This window comes from Silurus meridionalis, chromosome 15 (assembly GCF_014805685.1).
Source record: "Silurus meridionalis isolate SWU-2019-XX chromosome 15, ASM1480568v1, whole genome shotgun sequence".
NCBI lineage: Eukaryota > Metazoa > Chordata > Actinopteri > Siluriformes > Siluridae > Silurus > Silurus meridionalis.
In genome coordinates, this window is record NC_060898.1 from 17,884,495 (window position 1) to 17,904,354 (window position 19,860).

The 19,860-nt window shown below is 37.4% G+C and overlaps 2 protein-coding genes across 2 annotated transcripts; one reads left to right on the forward strand and one right to left on the reverse strand.

Annotated features, from left to right (window-relative positions):
* Nucleotides 1-936: 936 nt before the first annotated feature.
* fam53c (family with sequence similarity 53 member C) lies at nucleotides 937-11,058 on the forward strand. The gene is made up of 5 exons (XM_046867078.1): nucleotides 937-1,366; nucleotides 6,732-6,849; nucleotides 8,117-8,177; nucleotides 8,309-9,153; nucleotides 9,759-11,058. The coding sequence occupies exons 3-5, from the start codon at nucleotides 8,171-8,173 to the stop codon at nucleotides 10,038-10,040; spliced, it is 1,134 nt and encodes a 377-aa protein (XP_046723034.1). The 5' UTR covers nucleotides 937-1,366; nucleotides 6,732-6,849; nucleotides 8,117-8,170; the 3' UTR covers nucleotides 10,041-11,058.
* Nucleotides 11,059-13,269: 2,211 nt separating this feature from the next.
* On the reverse strand, nucleotides 13,270-17,901 carry timd4 (T cell immunoglobulin and mucin domain containing 4). The gene is made up of 7 exons (XM_046868191.1): nucleotides 17,699-17,901; nucleotides 17,184-17,525; nucleotides 17,000-17,065; nucleotides 13,886-13,977; nucleotides 13,704-13,815; nucleotides 13,562-13,595; nucleotides 13,270-13,485 (listed from the first exon to the last, which is right to left on the reverse strand). Exons 1-7 carry the CDS (start codon nucleotides 17,757-17,759, stop codon nucleotides 13,404-13,406), a joined length of 789 nt encoding a protein of 262 aa, XP_046724147.1. The 5' UTR covers nucleotides 17,760-17,901; the 3' UTR covers nucleotides 13,270-13,403.
* Nucleotides 17,902-19,860: the final 1,959 nt, after the last annotated feature.

Sequence of the window (19,860 nt, forward strand, 5' to 3'; positions counted from 1 at the left end):
GCTGGTGATACTTTGGGTGATTTAGTTAAACTTGAGCTCACGCTTAACCAGCATGGCTACCACAGCATTTACAGTGACATGCTATCCCACCTGTTTTGCTCTTAGTGGGACCATCATTTGTTTTCCACAGAACAATAACCTAAAATACACCTCTAAGTTATGTTAGGGCTATTTGTCCAAGAAGAAGAGTGATGGAGTTCTGTATCAGATGACCTGGCCTCCACAATCACTCGATCTGTATCCAGTTGAGATTGTTTAAAATGGTTGGACTGGAAAGTGAAGGAAAAGCAGCCAACAAGCACTCAACACCTCGGGGAATTCCCCAAGATTGTTGGAAAACCATCCTAGGTGACTACCTAATGAGGCTGACTAAGAGAATGCCAAAGCGGTCATCAAAGCAAAAGTGGCTAGTGTTCTTTCATAGTTTGGATGTCTTCAGTATTAATGTACAGTTCAAAATAATAAAAATAAAACACCAAAGGAGAAGGTGTGTGCAAACTTTTGACTGCATATAAACTATTTTACTTAGAAATGGATAAAAGTACAGAGGTGGCATTGATTGCTAAAATATGATCGCAAATGTCACCAACTTGCTGAGTGCAATACAACACCTCATAATGTGCCATTAAAAAAAATCCCCTCCAAAAAAGTGACCCTAACTCAGCTTAAACTACACAGCATCATGTTGTTGATGAATTTTCTACATCAGCACGCTTCTCTTACGTTTCCTCCTTACATAATGTATGACTATTCATTTTACTTCACCTGGATATTTTTACTCATGTCAATAAAAGTTGCAAGTAATTTAATAATACCACAAACCCCTTTCTATAGCCATGTTGATCATGTCCTTGTGTTGCGAGCAGGGGAAATGGATGACATGTGCGAGTGCGCGTTCCGGTCGCGTCGCGTGTACGCGCTTCAGCGGGGGCGGGGTAAAGGAGGTGGAGATGGAGGGGCTCAGCTCTCTCTCTCTCTCCTCTGCGGATACACGTTACTGGATTCCTCCAAGCGGCTTTCTGCGTGTTTTTACTTAAACACAGACAAAAAAACGGGCGAATGTCTCGATCCGAGGCGCAGCTCAGTGTCCGATCCACCGGCCGTCTCCGTTCCGCCATTCGTCTCGAAGCCTTAACGTTATTCTAGCACGGGAGGAGGGAGGGAGGGGGCTTGTTTGCATAAAAGAGGGACGGCAGTTCACAATAGCCCCAGCGTTACGCCATGGGTATCGGTTAGCCCGCGAGGCTGTTGTGTCTGATTTTTTTTTCTTGGAGCCTCATAATAAACAAGAACAGACCTCCTATATTCCTAACCCCTTCGGAAAAAAAAAAAAAACAAACATGATCCGGCCTCGAGTGGTCACAAGGTAAGCCGGAGGAAAGGTATCGCCGAGAAATCATGTTATTGTATACATTTAAACCAGATCGCTTTCATACACAATGCAGATGCATGTCTGATTTATTTTTTTTTATAAATAGAAAAAAATATAGAGATCTTTTTTTTCCCCACGTGCATGCCATACTGTTGTAATACGATTTTCCTGTATTATTATTATTATTATTATTATTATTAGTAGTAGTATTTGGGAGACACCTTGGCTTGGACAGAGAACTAGCTGTCGCTGAATGGCAGGACTCGGTGGGCCTCTGCCTGTGCGGCTGCTGCTTTCTAGGCAGCCGAATAAAACCCCCAGTCCTCTTCTCCCTTCTTTCATCTCCAAATTAGCGAGCAGAATAAACATGCTTGTCTATAGATAGCTGTCTGTAAAGATGATTTTTATATATATATATATATATATATATATATATATATATATATATATATATATATATATATATACACACACATTTATTTATTTATATATATATATATATATATATATATATATATATATATATATAATGATTGCATGTAAGGGCTAAAATCCTACTATATATTTGTTATATACACAGTATATATATTTGTGTATGTGTGCATATATATATATATATATATATATATATATATATATATATATATATATATATATATATATCTCCTCAAAATGCAATTAGAAACACCACTTGAATGTTATATGCTGGTCAGCCATATTTCTTCCCATCCTGATGGGCAGTTGGCTGTGGATCCACGGCGCTCTATTTATGTGCATAGCATTGTGACCGATATCACACCGACCTGAGCCGATGGTTTAACTTGCTATTGTTAGATTTCCTCCAGGGCTGAACCAGATTTTTTTGTTGTTGTTGTGCAAAATCGTCAACAACACAAAAACGTGTTATTTTTGTCTGGTTGAAATGCACATGCCTTTGCTAGCTCCTCGTTATTGGCAGCAGGAGCGGGGACATGGCTTTGACCGCAGCAGTGTCGCTAGCTGACTAGCTCCATAAATCACATGGGTAATGCATAGACATGCACGTGTGAGAGGAATGCAAGAGCGTCTTTTAGATTGTATTACATATAATTCGGTTTATATGTTTAAGTGTACAAGGTGTACATTTGGGGTTTATTTTCTCCTAGGATGACTTGAAGCAGGCTGCCATTTGACTCGGTTCTTTGGACACCTCCGTCACTTCCGGTTCATTAGCGGTCAATTATAGGCTGTTATTTTTTTTCTTTCTTTTTTTTTTGTTGTTGCTTACTTGCATATACATGATTTTCTAATTGTTATATATATATATGGGTGTCAAATTTGTCGTAGGAGCAAGCAAGAGATTCTCACCCTTTTTTTTTTTTTCTTCAATCCTTCTATTTTGGTCTATGGCTGTGTTGTGTTTTAGGCAAGCTCCTCAAATCTAGACCAAGTTTATTCAAGTTCAGCAGGAAATTCATGAATATAAAATCAGTTAAATTGAATTTCACATTTTTTTTTTTTCCCCAGTCTGTCGTTCGTGGAAGTCCAAGTTCGTGGACATTTGGCCATTAGACTCGAATGTGGTCTCTAAACACCCAATTCCACATTTAGTCCCCATTAGCTGTTGTTATCTCCACTTTTCTGGGAAGATGTTCCACTAGATTTTGGAGGGTGTTGGTTAAGTCAGGTATTGATGTAGGTTTGGTGAGGAGGCCGTAGGGTGCAGTTAACATTTCAAGTTATCCCAAAAGTGTTCAGTAGGTTTGAGGTTGGTTGTCTATTGAAGGCCACTCAAGAGCTTCCTCTCCAACTCTTTTTAAAAACATCTTCCTGGAGCTTGCTTTGTGCACAGGGGCATTTGCCATAATTGCTAGAACAGGTGTTGAGAAGTAAATAATACAACATCCAAGGATATATACAATATACAATTGTGTGCCTTCAGCTTGGTGTTACCAGTTTGAAGAACCATATATGGTGCTTTTGTCCATAATATGCAGGGTATGTAATGCAAGCGATTCTAAATGCCATTGTATTCCCACACTTACCAAACATGTGCTTTTTAAGATAAAATGCTTTAAATGTAATACAATTTTAGATATGGGAGTATAGTTAATGTCCTCACTGTGATAACCTAGTCAAGAGATACTGCACAGTATCATTTTTTTTGCCCATATCTGAATACAAACTGTGAAAATATAGTACAAAAACATTTTAATACCAAAAGCTCTTTTCACATTTTTTTTCCCCAGTCTGTCGCTCGTGGAAGTCCAAGTTCGTGGACATTTGGCCATTAGACTCGAATGTGGTCTCTAAACACCCAATTCCACATTTAGTCCTCATTAGCTGTTGTTATCTCCACTTTTCTGGGAAGATGTTCCACTAGATTTTGGAGGGTGTTGGTTAAGTCAGGTATTGATGTAGGTTTGGTGAGGAGGCCGTGGGGTGCAGTTAACATTTCAAGTTATCCCAAAAGTGTTCAGTAGGTTTGAGGTTGGTTGTCTATTGAAGGCCACTCAAGATCTTCCTCTCCAACTCTTTTTAAAAACATCTTCCTGGAGCTTGCTTTGTGCACAGGGGCATTTGCCATAATTGCTAGAACAGGTGTTGAGAAGTAAATAATACAACATCCAAGGATATATACAATATACAATTGTGTGCCTTCAGCTTGGTGTTACCAGTTTGAAGAACCATATATGGTGCTTTTGTCCATAATATGCAGGGTATATAATGCAAGCGATTCTAAATGCCATTGTATTCCCACACTTACCAAACATGTGCTTTTTAAGATAAAATGCTTTAAATGTAATACAATTTTAGATATGGGAGTATAGTTAATGTCCTCACTGTGATAACCTAGTCAAGAGATACTGCACAGTATCATTTTTTTTGCCCATATCTGAATACAAACTGTGAAAATATAGTACAAAAACATTTTAATACCAAAAGCTCTTTTCACATTTTTTTTTTTTAAATATACGTCTAAATGATAATTGTTAAAAAGATGCTTTCTCTTAAAATCTGTTAAGAGAATGTAAGAAAAGAATGTGATGATGAAAAATAGTGTATGAGCATAGCAGTGCGCAGAATCGCTTAGCTAAAAATACATAGTAGTTTTGTTTCATTTGGTCAGCAATGCCATGTTCTGTGTGTTTGTCAAACATGGTGGGCAAAGTTATGAACACACCAGGATTGGTAGTGCAACGGTAGAAATGTGACATGTATACAACAGTGGATTACACAGCAAAAAGGTTTTCAGTGCAGTTGCTTCCCCTGTGCTTAGGTGGGTGTAGATGATTCCTGAGAAAGTGGGTTTGTGAAATTTATATTGGGAGTTGCAGCCAGACGCAAATGGGATAAGACTTACTGGAGCAAAGAACTTGATCAGTTTCTCGAGTTGATCAATTGCTAGATCAGTAGGCGGAAATCTATTGATCTTTTGAACTGTGTGTGTGTGTGTGTGTGTGTGTGTGTGTGTGTGTGTGTGTGTGTGTGTGTGTATATATATATATATATATATATATATATATATATATATATATATATATATATATATATATATATATATATATATATATATATATATATAAAATTTAATATAGTATGTATGTATGTATGTATGTGTGTGTGTGTGTGTATATGTATGTGCATTTTGATTGGTATTTTGTAAAATATAACCATGAGGTAATTTTCATTAGTAGTAGATGGTGCAGTAAATACTAGTGTTAAGTGTGTACCTGTTTAGATTGAGCCCATAAATTCAGCTGAATATTTAAGAAAGCATAATAACCAGTTTAATCATGTTGTCTTCAATTCAAATAAGGTGTGTATAAATTTCCTTTGAGGAGAACTTTGGTAAGCTGTATTAGCTGGCAATAATTGTGAACTCTTTTTTTTCTCTTGTCTGTTGTTTGTGCTCAATATATATTTAGAACCATGACTGGCCATTATGTAAATTATGGGATTTTAAAGTACATTTTACTGTTTGACTACTGTTTTTTCTTTTTTCTTTATAGTATGAATGTTTAAATGCACATTTTCATTTAGTAATGTAATACTTGACTTAAATGCTATATATAAGTTTAACAGTTTAAGCAGTGTCTTGCATAAGTATTCACCCCTTTTGGAAGAACCTGTAATGTTACAAAACAGAACTGAGTTTTTCCCTTAATTGGGATTAAACACAATAAAATTGTTTAGCCATTAACATTGAAGGGAGGTTATAAATAAAAATTTCAATTGCATAAGTATTTTCAACTTCTGAATGCTTTAAAAAACCCACCATCAATCGTTAGTTTTTGAGCGATCTTGAGATCTTTGCTCTTTTTTTCTTTAAGTATATTCTTTAAGAAACTCTGGGGCATTTAGACCAAGTGTATTTCTTTTGAGATTACATAATTAATAATAAGTTGATAAGTTATTGCATACAAGTAGACTTCAACCGAGAGAACAAATTTTCACAGCAGTGGGAGTGAATACTTATGCAATCATATTTAATAATAACAATAATACTGATGATGTAGCTGAATAGAGACTGTGTTCAGATGGACACATGCTCACTGTTACACACTTTGAGTACTTGCAGGAAACCATTCTGGCATGTTTGCTTGAAGTAGAGCTTTTTTCCTCATGGGTATTAAGAATTCTAAATATTGAGCATAATATTATTGACTATTGTGAGTAAGTAATAAAAAAAAGGTCAAGCTGGGATATGTAAATATGGCATTGTCAAACAAAAGTTGTTGATTTCTACTGTGTTTGATTACTTACTTTTTTTCCTTCGCAACTTGACCAGATTGATTTGTTTGTTGAGCTGTAAAAATCAGATTTTATAAATAGGGCTTGGTTTAGACTATGATTACAGTAGGCTTTACTGAATTCTATAACACACAAAGCAATTACATTCTCTATGTTAGATGATATGATAAAGATCCTCTGACGATAAACTTGTGGTTAACTGGTATCAGTATGTTCCGCTTATGTTATCATTTCGATCAGTCTCGCTCTGGTCTCATGCAGAAAATGAAGTGTATAAACTGAAGCATTTTTAAAAGTGAACTTCATGATTTTTTTTTTTTTTCTTTTATATGTTTGTACGTTGACATGAAAACCACCATGTCACAGTAGTAACAATGGTAAAGTGTAAATGAATCATTCGTCTAGTAGTAGCTTTTAGACAAGGGTTGTAGCAATGCTCACATTTGAGGTTAAAATAAAACAATTCTCACACAATTTTCATTAATAGTTTTTCTTGCAATGGCACTGAATCGGGACGTTATTCAGCACAAACCTGAGTGGTTTTCTGATTTGTCCTGGTATGTGAACAGTTTCATTCAAATGTTTCTCTGCATATTGAGTAATTCTGCCTGTCCTGTTTTTCCAGGTGATGAAGGCATGATGATGTTTAAAACCGATTGGGGATCTGTTCTCTGAGGAGATGCTGATGAGAAGTCCATTGCCATGCTCACTGACCGCACTCTGCGAGCTTCACATGTGCTGAGGTAAGGGGAAGCTCAGCCATAGTCTTAATCACCTGGTAAAGTCTGATATAGACAGTGGTATATGTACATGTATACGGTTACGAATTCGTTAGCTTTTTTATCTTTATTTTTCTCTTCTCTACATTACAAAAGTAAAATATCGGACTTTTTCCTCGACTACATTTTACGAAATCGGTTGTTCCTTTTTATTTAAGTGGAAAAAAAATCTTCAATCACGCAGCAATCCACCAATCAGGGTAGAGTGCACGCTCTGTTTTGAACCTGTTTTGATTATATACTTGGCACAAACATACAGTTCAGTGTCAGACTAAATAATTGCAGAAACTCCTGACTCTAACTTGCCCCAACACCTGTGACTTTATTTGCACAATTTTCTTTTAAGTACTTTAAAAGAAGGTTTTGGGGCCCATGATAATTTTAATGTGTGTGTATATGTGTGTATCTGCAAGAGTGAAAGAGAAAGTTTATAGGACTGTGGTGAGAGCTGCGATGTTGTATGGTTTAGAGACAGTGGCATCGAGTAAAAGACAGGAGGTGGAGCTGGAGGTAGCAGAGCTGAAGATGTTAAAATTTTCGTTGGGAGTGACGAGGATGGACAGGATTAGAAACGAGTTTATTAGAGGGACAGCGCATGTAGGATGTTTTGGAGACAAGGTGAGGAGGGAGTGATTGACATGGTTTGGACATGTGCAGAGGAGGGACATGGGGTATATCGGTAGGAGAATTCTGAGGATGGAGCCAACAGGCAGGAGAAAAAGAGGAAGTCCAAAGAGGAGCTTTATGGATGTGGTGAGGAAGGACATGCAGATAGTTGGTTCGAAAAGGGGGGGTTGGAAACAGATGATCTGCTGTTGCGACCCCTAATGGGAGAAGCTGAAAGAAGAAGGAAGATAAATATGTGTGTATGTATATATATGTATGTGTATATATATATATATATATATATATATGTATATGTCTCAGTCAGTGTTTGACTAATTAACATCATTCTATTGATAGGGTGCTAAGAGTCTTGAGACAAAAATTATAATATGAACATCATAATGTCATAATAGATACTTGGGTACACTTGAAGGGTTAGGGTTAGGTTATTTTTATTATTATTGTACTTTTACTTAAGCGAAAGTTTAAAGGGATCACTTTTCCTGGAGTAGAAGTACATGGTTTGTGTACTTCATCCACCATTGGTTTTTGATGTCGTTTAGAATTGATGTGAAAGACAAACACACAGATTGTTTCTATATTAATAACATTTTCTGTTTCTCAGCCTCTGCATGATTGTCACAGCCATGCTGGAACCCGCTGGTCTACAGATGGATTGATGCCTGGTGAGTTCAACTGTTTTTCCTCTGTTTTTTCACAAGTTTTATAACATGACAACCTGCATTAGTTCAATAACAGTTCTCAAACCTGGTATGGCACTATATGGCACTATTTTTCTTTTCTCTCTCTTCCACAGAAAGCAGTTATTGGCAACTCTGCCCTTCCTCAAATTCTGGTGTGCAGGGCGTGCTGAGTTCCAGCTTCCCCCCCGGCCCTGTGCCTCTGGGATCTTCTGCTTCCCACTTGCCGGAGGGGGACAACCTGAATCGTTCGCTCGCCCCGAGCACCTCTGTGACGGACCTGTCTTTTCCCGGGCCACCCCCTCCCCCCCCGCCACCCCCAAAACGCCACTGTCGTTCGCTGTCTGTACCGGAGGACCTCTCACGCTGCCGGTACACCTGGCGGCCAAGTGCCTCCAAGGTCTGGACACCAGTGAACCGCCGATGCCACAGTGGAGGGGGCGCGGGGGGGCCGTGTCCGCTGCGTGCCCCCAGTTCCTCTCTTAATTCCTCTCTGCATTCTTCTTCGAGCCCCACTTTCTTCAGCTTGGCCCTTTCCCCTGATTCCCCGCTGCCATGGAATTTTCCGTGGGACCCGAGTGAAGCAGCCGGAGGTGGCGCCTGTTGCTGCTTCTTCCCTTCCGCTTCCTCGTGCTCTTCCTCTCCATCTCCTCTTCACCCTCCTCCTCCACCGCAGCGACGCTTCTCGCTTTCTCCTGTGCTCATCCGCGAAGCCGCAGCCCACTTCCTCCCTCCACCCCAAGTGCCCCTGCAGCCTGCATCCCATCCTCCGGCCGTGCCCGCCTCGCCGTCCTCCGCATGCAGCACACCTTCTTCCGTGCGCCGCGCTCTTCCTCCTCAACTTCCACGCTGTCACTCGCAGCCATGTGACCTCCTTTTGCTCAAGCCTGGTCTGAAGCGTCGCAGGGACCCTGACAGACCATGCGCACGGCCTGTGCTCGACTTTGCAAAAATGACACAGGTAGCCTTTTATATTCTCTCATTTTATAAAAGATTTTCTTTTTGTATTTTTTTTTTTTTAAAAGCCGGACTGAAAAGCTTTATTAAATTTGTTATTTGTAAAAGTTCCCGGAGTGTGTTTTTTCGTCTTATTTGGTGCCGCACAGTGCTGTTTCCAGCTGTTCCTGTTGTATTGTATTTGAATAGTCAAAATTGAAATGTATATGTAAATACATTATGTATATATGTATATTCGACTTGCGATTTCTTTGGTCTTGCGATGTCCATAGAGAGACCACAAAATAGTAAAAATATATAACATTTCGTGCAGCAGGCAAACGTAGCAGTACAATACGTTGGGACTCGTATATGTATGTGGCGCTCGTCCATGCGCACGCTGCCACATACATATATACTGTAAAGTTTATACATTACGGCGGAGCAAACGCTGCTCCATTGGACTGCCTTGTGAAACGTTTCCAAATTTTGTTGTATCGTAAGAAGGAACAATCGTAAGTCGATCCATCATAACTCTGGGACCATCTGTATATTGAAATCGCATCTCATGCCTTTTGGCGGTCTTACTTAATTATCTTTTCCTTTTTTTTTTCTCTCTCTCTCTCTCAGACCCGAAGCACAGATCCTCTCAGCTGTTTGGACCGTGGTAGACTTGCCTGCAGAGGCGACCTCTGCATGGGCCTTGAGCCTTTTTTCGGGGACTTCAGAGGGTCATGTTCACCTGCTGAAGGTTTAGGAAGGACGAGTATTGGACCGCTGAGCGAAAGCGATGAGGAGGAGGAGGAAGAGGAGGAGAGGGAAGAGGCGGAATCGTCACGTGATGGAGGACAGCAAAGTGTTTTCGAGAGGGATTGTACAGAATTAGACATTACTCTCATTGAGGAGAATTAAAAAAAAAATGTGTAAAGGATGTTTTCCCCCCAACCCTCTGCCCTCGCCCCATTCTTGCATTGCCAGCATCCAACCCATTTGTTCACCACCTGCTCCACTTGCAGGCCTCTCAGGAACTCTGCTGCTCTCTCACGAGCTGTGCAGGTGTACAAAGTCTCATCATTGCATTAATGAAGACATGTTGACTAGTAGCAGTTATTACATGTTAATGCAGTTGGTTATGGATGTTGATCCAATATCATATTACATTCCAGATTCAGTTGCAAAGAAACTCCAGGATGTGAATATTAGACAGCTGGTGGACACTTGCTATGAAATGTAGATGTTCTCTGAATTAAAAAAAAAAAAATCACTGAAAGGCAGAATTTGAGGGGAACTGAGCGTCTTGAGCTTGTTGCTGGTTTTCTTTTTCTTTTCTTTTTTTTTTTCTTTTTTTTGACATGTTTTCTTAGTAGGAATAGTCTTTTGTGGATGATAGATATGAATAACAGTGTTTTGTTCAGTTTGAATATTAAAAAAAAGGTCAACATGAGAGCTATACTTTACTCTTTGGGCTTTTCTACTTCCTGAGAAAAGTCCATCTAATTCAGCATAAGCCTTAAGATGCCTTTTTTCCTTTATATATATATATAAAAAACTCGAAGGAAATGACGTGTATCTGTTGTCCTTCCTACTGTTACTTTTTTGCTGTCTTTTTTTAATCTTTTAACCTGTACAATGCATTCCTCTAAAAAAAATGAATACATTGAGTGTAGATTGAGTTATGCACTGTATTTTAGGTGAAAACGGAAGGAAAAAAAACCCCAACCACTGTATTCTGAAGGCACACTGAAATGCTGAACACATTGCATTGTACAGTATTTGCTTGAAGCTGATTGACTGAAGATGGTACTTTGAAGGGTGAAAGTTTTTTTTTTTTTTTCTGTCTTTTTTTTGTATGTGTCATAAGATTGAAAGCTCTGATTTCAGTTTATGCATAAATAAAGTTTATTTGAAATTATTTTACAGAGAACATAAATTGGCAGGTGTTGAGTGTGTTTTAAATGCATTATGGGTGGCAAACCATTTTCAGGTTCAAATGGAAAGGACAAATATCCTTTATGGCAGTTAAAATGGTACAATTAGCAGCATAAGACTATCCGATGCAAAAAGTGAATTTCCTTTATCAATGCTGTCTTTTAGTTAAGGGTTCATGATCTATACTATATGGGCAAAAGTATTAGGACACCTGACTTTTCCAGCCATATGCATCTGTTTCCCAAACTGTATTCGCAAAGCTGAAGGCACAGTTAAATAGAGGGTCTTTGGATGCAGTAGCATGAAATTTCCCCTTCACTTCCACTTGTAGACCCAAACATTTTGATTTGATTATCAAAATGGTTTTGGTTTTTTTGTGACGTACCCTACAAGGCAAAAAGTTTATTGACACCTGAGCTTCACACCTATATGTGGTCCCACAAATTTAGCACACAGTTATCTAGAAGGTATTGGTATAATGCAACAATTTTCCTTCTCTGAAACTGAAAGGCCCAAACCTGTTTCAGCATGATAAAATGTGCACAGAGTGAGCTCCATGAAGACCTGGTGTGTGAGTGGAAGAACTCAAGTTTACTGCAAAGAACCTCACTTCCACCTCACTAAACACATTTGTGATGCACTGGAATAGCAACCATGCCCCAGGCCACTTCACCTGACATCAATACCTGACTGCACAGTTATTATTCCTTTTACTAATTCCCATGCTTGAATGAATGAACGCTAATTCACTGCATGCTTATTTGCATGGTCTGTCCCACATATCCCATATCTGAACACTCACTCATGCCTGCATGATAAAATTCTCCCAAAACATGTGCATTGTGTTGCATCCTGTAGTATACTATTTCCAAATGCCCACCATTAATCTTAAACAGATGCTTTCACAATTTATAAATCATCAATGAATAATGAAACAAGCGAAAAAAAGCTTCTGCTATCTGTTTTTGTCTCCTTTTACAACGCATCATGTCCTTTATAAATACTATTTTTACCTTTACTAAATGCTAGATTGGCATAAATAACATGTTAATGCATTTAACTTTCAATATCCAATACAAGAAATGCTTCAGTACTGATAGTGCTTATAATGTAAAATATTCCAAACATGCTTTTTTTTTTTTGTATCACTGTACGTCGATTTTTATTTTTCGTCCTTTTCTTCAGTAGAGGGCGCTGTACTACAGTTCCCTAACAATTGCACCATGAAACCTTTATGAAACCACTGGTTTTAGGGTTCTGTGTTCACAGTGGTGTCTAATTAAAATATAGAAGACACTTGATAGGAGCTTACAATCAGTCATTTACACGTGTTCGCCTGAACATGCATCACGCTGAAACAAAGATCAGTCCTGAAGAGGCAACATGGATATAACTGCACTAAAATGGATTGATCTTGCATGCACATATTTATAGATCAGCACATACTGACAACTCAAGAGCAGATAATTCATGACACACATAGTATAAATACTGTATTGACATCAGAGGTAAAGGAGGCCTACATATACAGGATAGAACATCGTTCTTTAACTTCATCACCATATTATAAAATCTTCAAATTGAATCATATATTTTTTAAGTTACATTTAGATTTTATATATATATATATATATATATATATATATATATATATATATATATATATATATATATATATATATATATATATATATATATATATATATATATATATATATATATATATATATATATATATATACAGTACAGACCAAAACACACCTTCTCATTCAAAGAGTTTTCTTTATTTTCATGACTATGAAAATTGTAGAGTCACACTGAAGGCATCAAAACTATGAATTAACACTAGCACTAATGTGGAATTATATACATAACAAAAAGTGTGAAACAACTGAAAATATGTCATATTGTAGGTTCTTCAGTAGCCACCTTTGCTTAGATTACTGCTTTGCACACTCTTGGCATTCTCTTGATGCCTACTTTGAAGAACCTACAATATGACATATTTTCAGTTCACTTTTTTGTTATGTATATAATTCCACATGTGTTAATTCATAGTTTTGATGCCTTCAGTGTGAATCTACAATTTTCATAGTCATGAAAATAAAGAAAACTCTTTGAATGAGAAGGTGTGTCCAAACTTTGGTCTGTACTGTATATATATATATATATATATATATATATATATATATATATATATATATATATATATATATTATAGATGTATTCTTTAAATATGATTCCATTCTTTGCAGATATGACAAATACAACATGCTTTACATATTCCAACATCATTCTAGAAACATATGTATACAAAATTACATAATGTGTGAAATGGATAGGATTCTATTCCAGGATATAAATATTCTCCTCCACTGGTCTTCTGGTCTGTATTTCGTATACAATGTGCCTTGGCTCATTTGACAGACTGAAGGAAAAAAAAAAAAGTGTTAATCTCATAATACACACTCAGCTCTTTTCAAAATTCTAAATTTGCAACTCACCACCCACTATCCATGAGCTTCATATGAAAGCCACCTGAATGCAAAACAATGACAAGAATACAAAAGTAGGTTTCAGAATTACACTGTAATAAAAATAATCATTTCTTTTTTTTTTTTTTTAATTCAGAATACGTTTACGCACGTTTGAAGGCCAACAGGGTCAATGCCCCTACCAGGAGCAAGAGCAGACTGAGAGACAGAGACAGCACAGGGATGTTGATCTGTAGCAGTATACTCGATACCACTTCATCTGACTACAATGCACAGAGAGGGTGAATTAGGACTAAGAATCATAACAAAACTACTCTGATGTGTCATACTCACTATTGGTTTTGAATTCTGCAGGGTGGAGTTTTGTCCAGAAATGTCAAAAGTGACTGAATCGGCATCACGGAGATGATCTATGTTAGGCGACACTATAGAAAAGGCACAAAAGTATGCATGTGCTCAGAAGACCACTTCCCCTAGAAGCCCACTAGTTCCACAGCGTGTGTGGTTTTTGATGATTCAGAGATGAAGCAGTAGGTGACATTTCACTTGAAAGGTTTTAATAATGTTTTCTGATGATGCACACAGATTCTATCCGAAAGCATCGTTTTAAACTAACAGTTGAGTCATACAACGTTTCAGATGTTCATTCGGGTGAAGCCAGATGTTAGTCAGGGCTTGTATATTGTTACTCAGAAAAATTTTTACTTTGATGATGAGTTATGTTAATGTACTTAAACGTAATTTAATTAAATTAGATAGTAAAAAGCTTACATACACTTTATGGACAAAAATATTGAACCAGCTGACGTTTATTGTCAGATGTGGTACTTCCCCAAACTTTTACCACAAAGTTGGAGGAACACAATTGCATAGATATGATATGGTTTCACAGGGGTTGGAGTGGAAGATCTTGAGTTGCCTGTTATAGAGCTCTGACCTCAACCCTATTGAACAACTTTTGGATGAATTGGACCTCCTCATCCTACACAGTACCTGACTGTACTAACACCATTGTGATTGAATGAGCAAAAATCTCCTCAAGCGAACGACAAAATCTAATGGAACATCATCAGAGAAGAGTGAAGATTAATATAACAGCTTATGGGGACCAAAATTGCAATGGGTTGTTTAAAAAAGCACATACAATTCTTATAGTCAGGAGTCCATTAACATTTGCCCATATAGTGTAATATATATATATATATATATATATATATATATATATATATATATATATATATATATATATATATATATATATATATATAAATATTCAATAACTTAGCTAACTAGCTCTTTTAAAACAACAATAAAAGAATGTTTACAATCAAAAGTATTTTTACATGAACTAATATTTGACCATCTTTGATAAAATTCAGCTTAAAAAAAGATGATTTTTCCTTTAATTAATCTAATTCAAGGTCTCAGGACCAAAGTAACTCATACAGGCATAATGACCGTAAACAGTGGTAGCTAATTCCTGCTATTATTAGCTGGCTCATGCTATTCTAAGCTCAGGGTTCCCTGGTGGTCTAGTGGTTAGGATGCAGCGCTCTCACCGCTGCGGCCCGGGTTCGATCGCCGGTCGGGGAACCAACCCCAGCCATTAGGGTTGCACAAGCCAGTGCACTCTTAGTGCCGGTCCCAAGCCCGGATAAATGGGAAGGGGTTGCGTTAGGAAGGGCATCCAGCGTAAAAACATCAAATCAAACATGCAGATCTTGAATACGGACGATCCGCTGTGGCGACCCCTAATGGGAGAAGCCGAAAGAAAGTTTATGCTATTCTAAGCTCACACTTGCTAATGTTAGCTACCTCCTGGTATTAGCTAGCTTCTGCTCTTGTTAGCACACCTGCTTTTTGTTTAGCTATACCCTTCTTTTGCACAATATTTTGTTACATTTTTTATACTGTTCACTTTGTCTCGTTACAACAGGTTTACTGGCGGAGCTATTTTGTGTTTTGTTTATTGTCTTGCACTGTCCTGTGTATTCTTGCACTGTCTTGTGTTGTCTTTGCACTGTTTGCACCAGGTTGCACACATGCACTTTATGTGGCGAGGACACTTACGAGTCCTTAGCCCTGTGTTTCTCTGTTTTTGTGATTGTTGTTTTATGTTGTTTTATGTAGGATCATGGTTCTGGAGGAACATTGTTTCATTTCACTGTGTGAAATGAGCTATATATATTTGCTATATATGGTTGAAATAACAATAAAAGCTTCTTGACTTGATTTGACTTGCAGCTTTACTACTGCCAGAAAGACAATTGAAACTCAAATGTTAATTGTAAATTTTAATTTGTTGTATGTGCCTTTTTGGTTTGTTTTTAAAAGCAGCATTTGTCAGGAAACTATTTATACAATCATTCTATATAACCGATTTGGTGAATTAGTCACTGTTTTCTACCATTATTATAGTCATTTATAAGCAAGTATTATTACTTAAGGATATTATTTTTTTGTTGTTAAAAATAATTATCAAAAATAATGTAAACTCTGAAACTCAAAGTAATTATTGCCTTGGGAAAAAATGGGAAAAACTATTAACTGCTTTATTCTTTTTCTTTTGAATGTTAGCTAGCATGCTAGCAACTTTATTCACTTCAAGTCTACTGTTATATCAGCATTATTGACTGTGTAAATTGTTTACACACAAACACTCTAATGCACTACCACATTACACCCATACATGTTATCTGTTTCTTTTATTTTATGTCTATATATATTTATTCTTTGTTTATCATTAATTTATATGGTAAATTTCATTAGTATGCTTTATACTCGCTGTGCTGCTGTAATATGTGAATTTCCTTCTGGGATGAATACAGTGACTATCTATCTATCTATCTATCTATCTATCTATCTATCTATCTATCTATCTATCTATCTATCTATCTGTCTGTCTGTCTGTCTGTCTGTCTGTCTGTCTGTCTGTCTGTCTGTCTGTATGTCTGTCTGTCTGTCTCATCCATCATCCATCCATCCATCCATCCATCCATCCATCCATCCATCCATCCATCCATCTGCGATAACTCTTATGACACAAACTACCTGAAGTGTACTAGCTAACATGGATAAATCAAACAGCCCAGAAAAAGTCACAATGAATAATCAGCACATAGATTCAATAATGGATTTGGTTTAAATTGGTTAAGAAAATCAGTAGATGTGTTTAATGCTAAAAAGTCATCTTATGCCCACACATACACTGAACATGATTATAGAAAGTGGAGGATGGAAAGCATTTTTTTCTTTTGATTGTGGTTAGTTAAAGTTAGACTGTATCATATGAAAGAAAAAAATATGTACAGTACATTTTCTTGAAAAACATTGACATTGTTCTTTAATTCTTCCTGACATAAAAGGTTTTCGAAACTGATATTTAAAAAAAATATCTTATTTTTTTTACTCAATACGGAAAAAATTTAAACACGGTATGTTACTCACTGGTCTGAGTTTGTTGTAGTTCTGTGGTACAAAGTGTAGTTGTTGGTGGTGCTGTTGATGTTGCAGCTTTAGCCAAAAAAAAAAAAAAAAAAATCAGCAATGTTTTGTGATTTAAAAACATATCCATCACAACTGATGATAAGCCAAAGATTATCAAACTTTAAACCTCATTCAGTTTACTTGCCTTTCACAACCTTTAAAGTGTAGGTCACCTTCTTGTCATTAAAAAGCCCATCTATATTTATCCTGCAGCAGTATGATCCGCTGTCGGTCCTTCTTATCCGCTGGATCCCCAGGTCCATTTGTCCTGAGAGAACATCTCCGATAAGTCTGTACCTGTCAGAGACCTTTGAGATGACCCCACTTTCATCAGTCTGGACAATGATGTCATTGCACCAGAAGGTTCCACAGTCTCGACCCCAACAGACGTGGCTCGGGCCGTGCTGCTTCACAGAGTAATGACAGGACAGAATCACGGTGCTGCCCTCGTTTACCTTGAATTGTGTTTCTGAGGATGATCTGGCAACTGGTGGATACAAAGAAGTGAAAAGCATGAAGTAACGTCCATTTGTGTCATGTGTCAAGTTAAAGATAAATATGAAAGAAGATAAATATATTTTTGTTATACATTAAGTACAAGACAAGTTTTTGCTGGTCTTAAATTTTGAACTTCTTAAAAAATGTATTGGTTTGATTTACCTGAGATGCTATGAACAAGAACTGTGAGCAGCAGAGTCACACAACTATAACTGGCAGCCATTTGGACTAGATTACGAGTTGTAGTTTTGCATTTAAGCAAACACTGCTTTGCGATGAAGGCAGCCCAGGCAATAAGCCCAATTACAATGAGAGTTTGTGAAAAGGCAGCTGTGTTCTCAAGACCTCAGTCTGTGACATCTCCAAGCAAGGCAGAGCTACTGAGTCCCTTACGAGCTCTTAACTGTTGATGAGGATAGAAGAGAGAATAAGGCCTTTGTGAACGAGCTCACTGCAGACGCCATGTTCCAGCATAAAAACAGACAAAAAAACCCCCATCCATAACATCCACTAAACCCATCTCAAGCAGTAATATTTGTATGTATGGCCAGATGATGTTTTTTGTCTAGTTTTACTGAACCTGTTTCTGGCGAAAATAATTTTAATCAATTGTATTTTTTAAATATTGAAGCCCATCAACCTCATGAATTGGTATGTTCTTCAATATGAGATGTTTTTCTGCCCACAACAGTTGTAAAGAATATTATTGGAGATACGGATCCTGTTTGCTTCTTCTTCTTTAAATCAGTCACATAGCCCATATTGTATTAGAATCGTGGACCATTCTTAGCACAGCAATTCAATTCAATTCAATTTTTATAGCACTTTTAATAATGGACTTTGTTCAAAAGAATTAAATAGATTATGAATATAACTTTTAATTTTATAAATCAATCCTTATAAGTCTATCTTTAATGAGCGAGCCAGTGGCAACAGTGCAAGGAAAACTCTCTGATGGTATGAAGAAGAAACCTTGAGAAGAACCGGACTCAAAAGGGAACCCATTCTCATCTGGGACTAGCACTGACAATGACATTGCAGTTTGTGTGTGTTTGTATATATGTGTGTGCTTTTTGTCTTGGTACAATTGAAGGCACAGTCACATTACTTGGGTTTTTTGAACACTCTGTGTACGCTTACTGCCAATTACTTGGCTACCTTTTCAGTAATTCTTGTGGTTCTGTGGTTAGAGAATGTAACCAATTGTTTTTCCATTCACAGTGGGTCCTATTTATCCTCTAGCTCTTACTGCAAAACTTACTTCATTACAAGTTAAGTCACCAATTTGAACAGTGGCGGGCTGTGCATTTGGTATCTGGGCCTTCAGTGGGGTCTTCCCCGACTTAATCCACTTCTTAATACAATCACTATCACGTCGCAATTATAAAAACCGTCAATACTGCGCAAAAACCCAATATAACATTACAGAGAGAGAGACATTTCACATATAGAGGGTGAATACCATTTTACTAAAGTAAGAAACCCAGTTAAGTCTCCAAACCTCTACACTACAACTGTAACTCTGACCCTACATCATCTGTAAAAGTTCAGAATCAATATTTGGCTGATGACAAAAACATAAAGAATGTAAACAAAATAGAACCTACTCACCAGAGATGCACACTCATAATGTGCACCGCTCCTCAGAGGCTGTAAGCTGGTGGTACCGCTCGTATGCACTGGTCTGGAAGTGGAGAACAAACCCTTTCCTGGGCTGAGACAAGCTAGCTAGCTTCGGGGTTGGCCGACCTCCCCTCACAATGTCTAGCTTCTCTTCAAAATGGATTATTAAGTATGTCCAAGACCAAATCTATTTCTTTTAAAAATGCTGACACTATTCTGGGCCAGCTAGCTGCCCTGTGAGGCGAATATGAAATCTGATTTGTTAAAGAAACAGACTCGTTGCTAATAACCTCTTTGGCCAAAGAGCCAGCAGTATTAACTTTGCAGGCCCTGGGCAGATTAGATTGACATAGCAGCACATAGAGGCTGAAATCAGATTGGACAACATCTACATACACGTACTGGAAGCAGTGCAGCCAAGAGAAACGCTACGGAAATGAAGAGAATAAGCTGTTGGGAATAAATTTGTACAATTTCATGGAACAAATATTAGAATTTAAGTTGTAAATGTAGGTCAGTGCTTCTGATAGTGTTTAGGCCAGCAGAGAAAGCTTTATATAAAAAAATTATATCACTTATATAAAAGCAGTCCCTTAGTCTCTGACAGACAAAAAGTATAATTCCATATACACCAGAAGATTTGCATGCACAATGCCCATTACTCCAGATAAAACATTAATAGGTCTACAAGTACCTTGGCA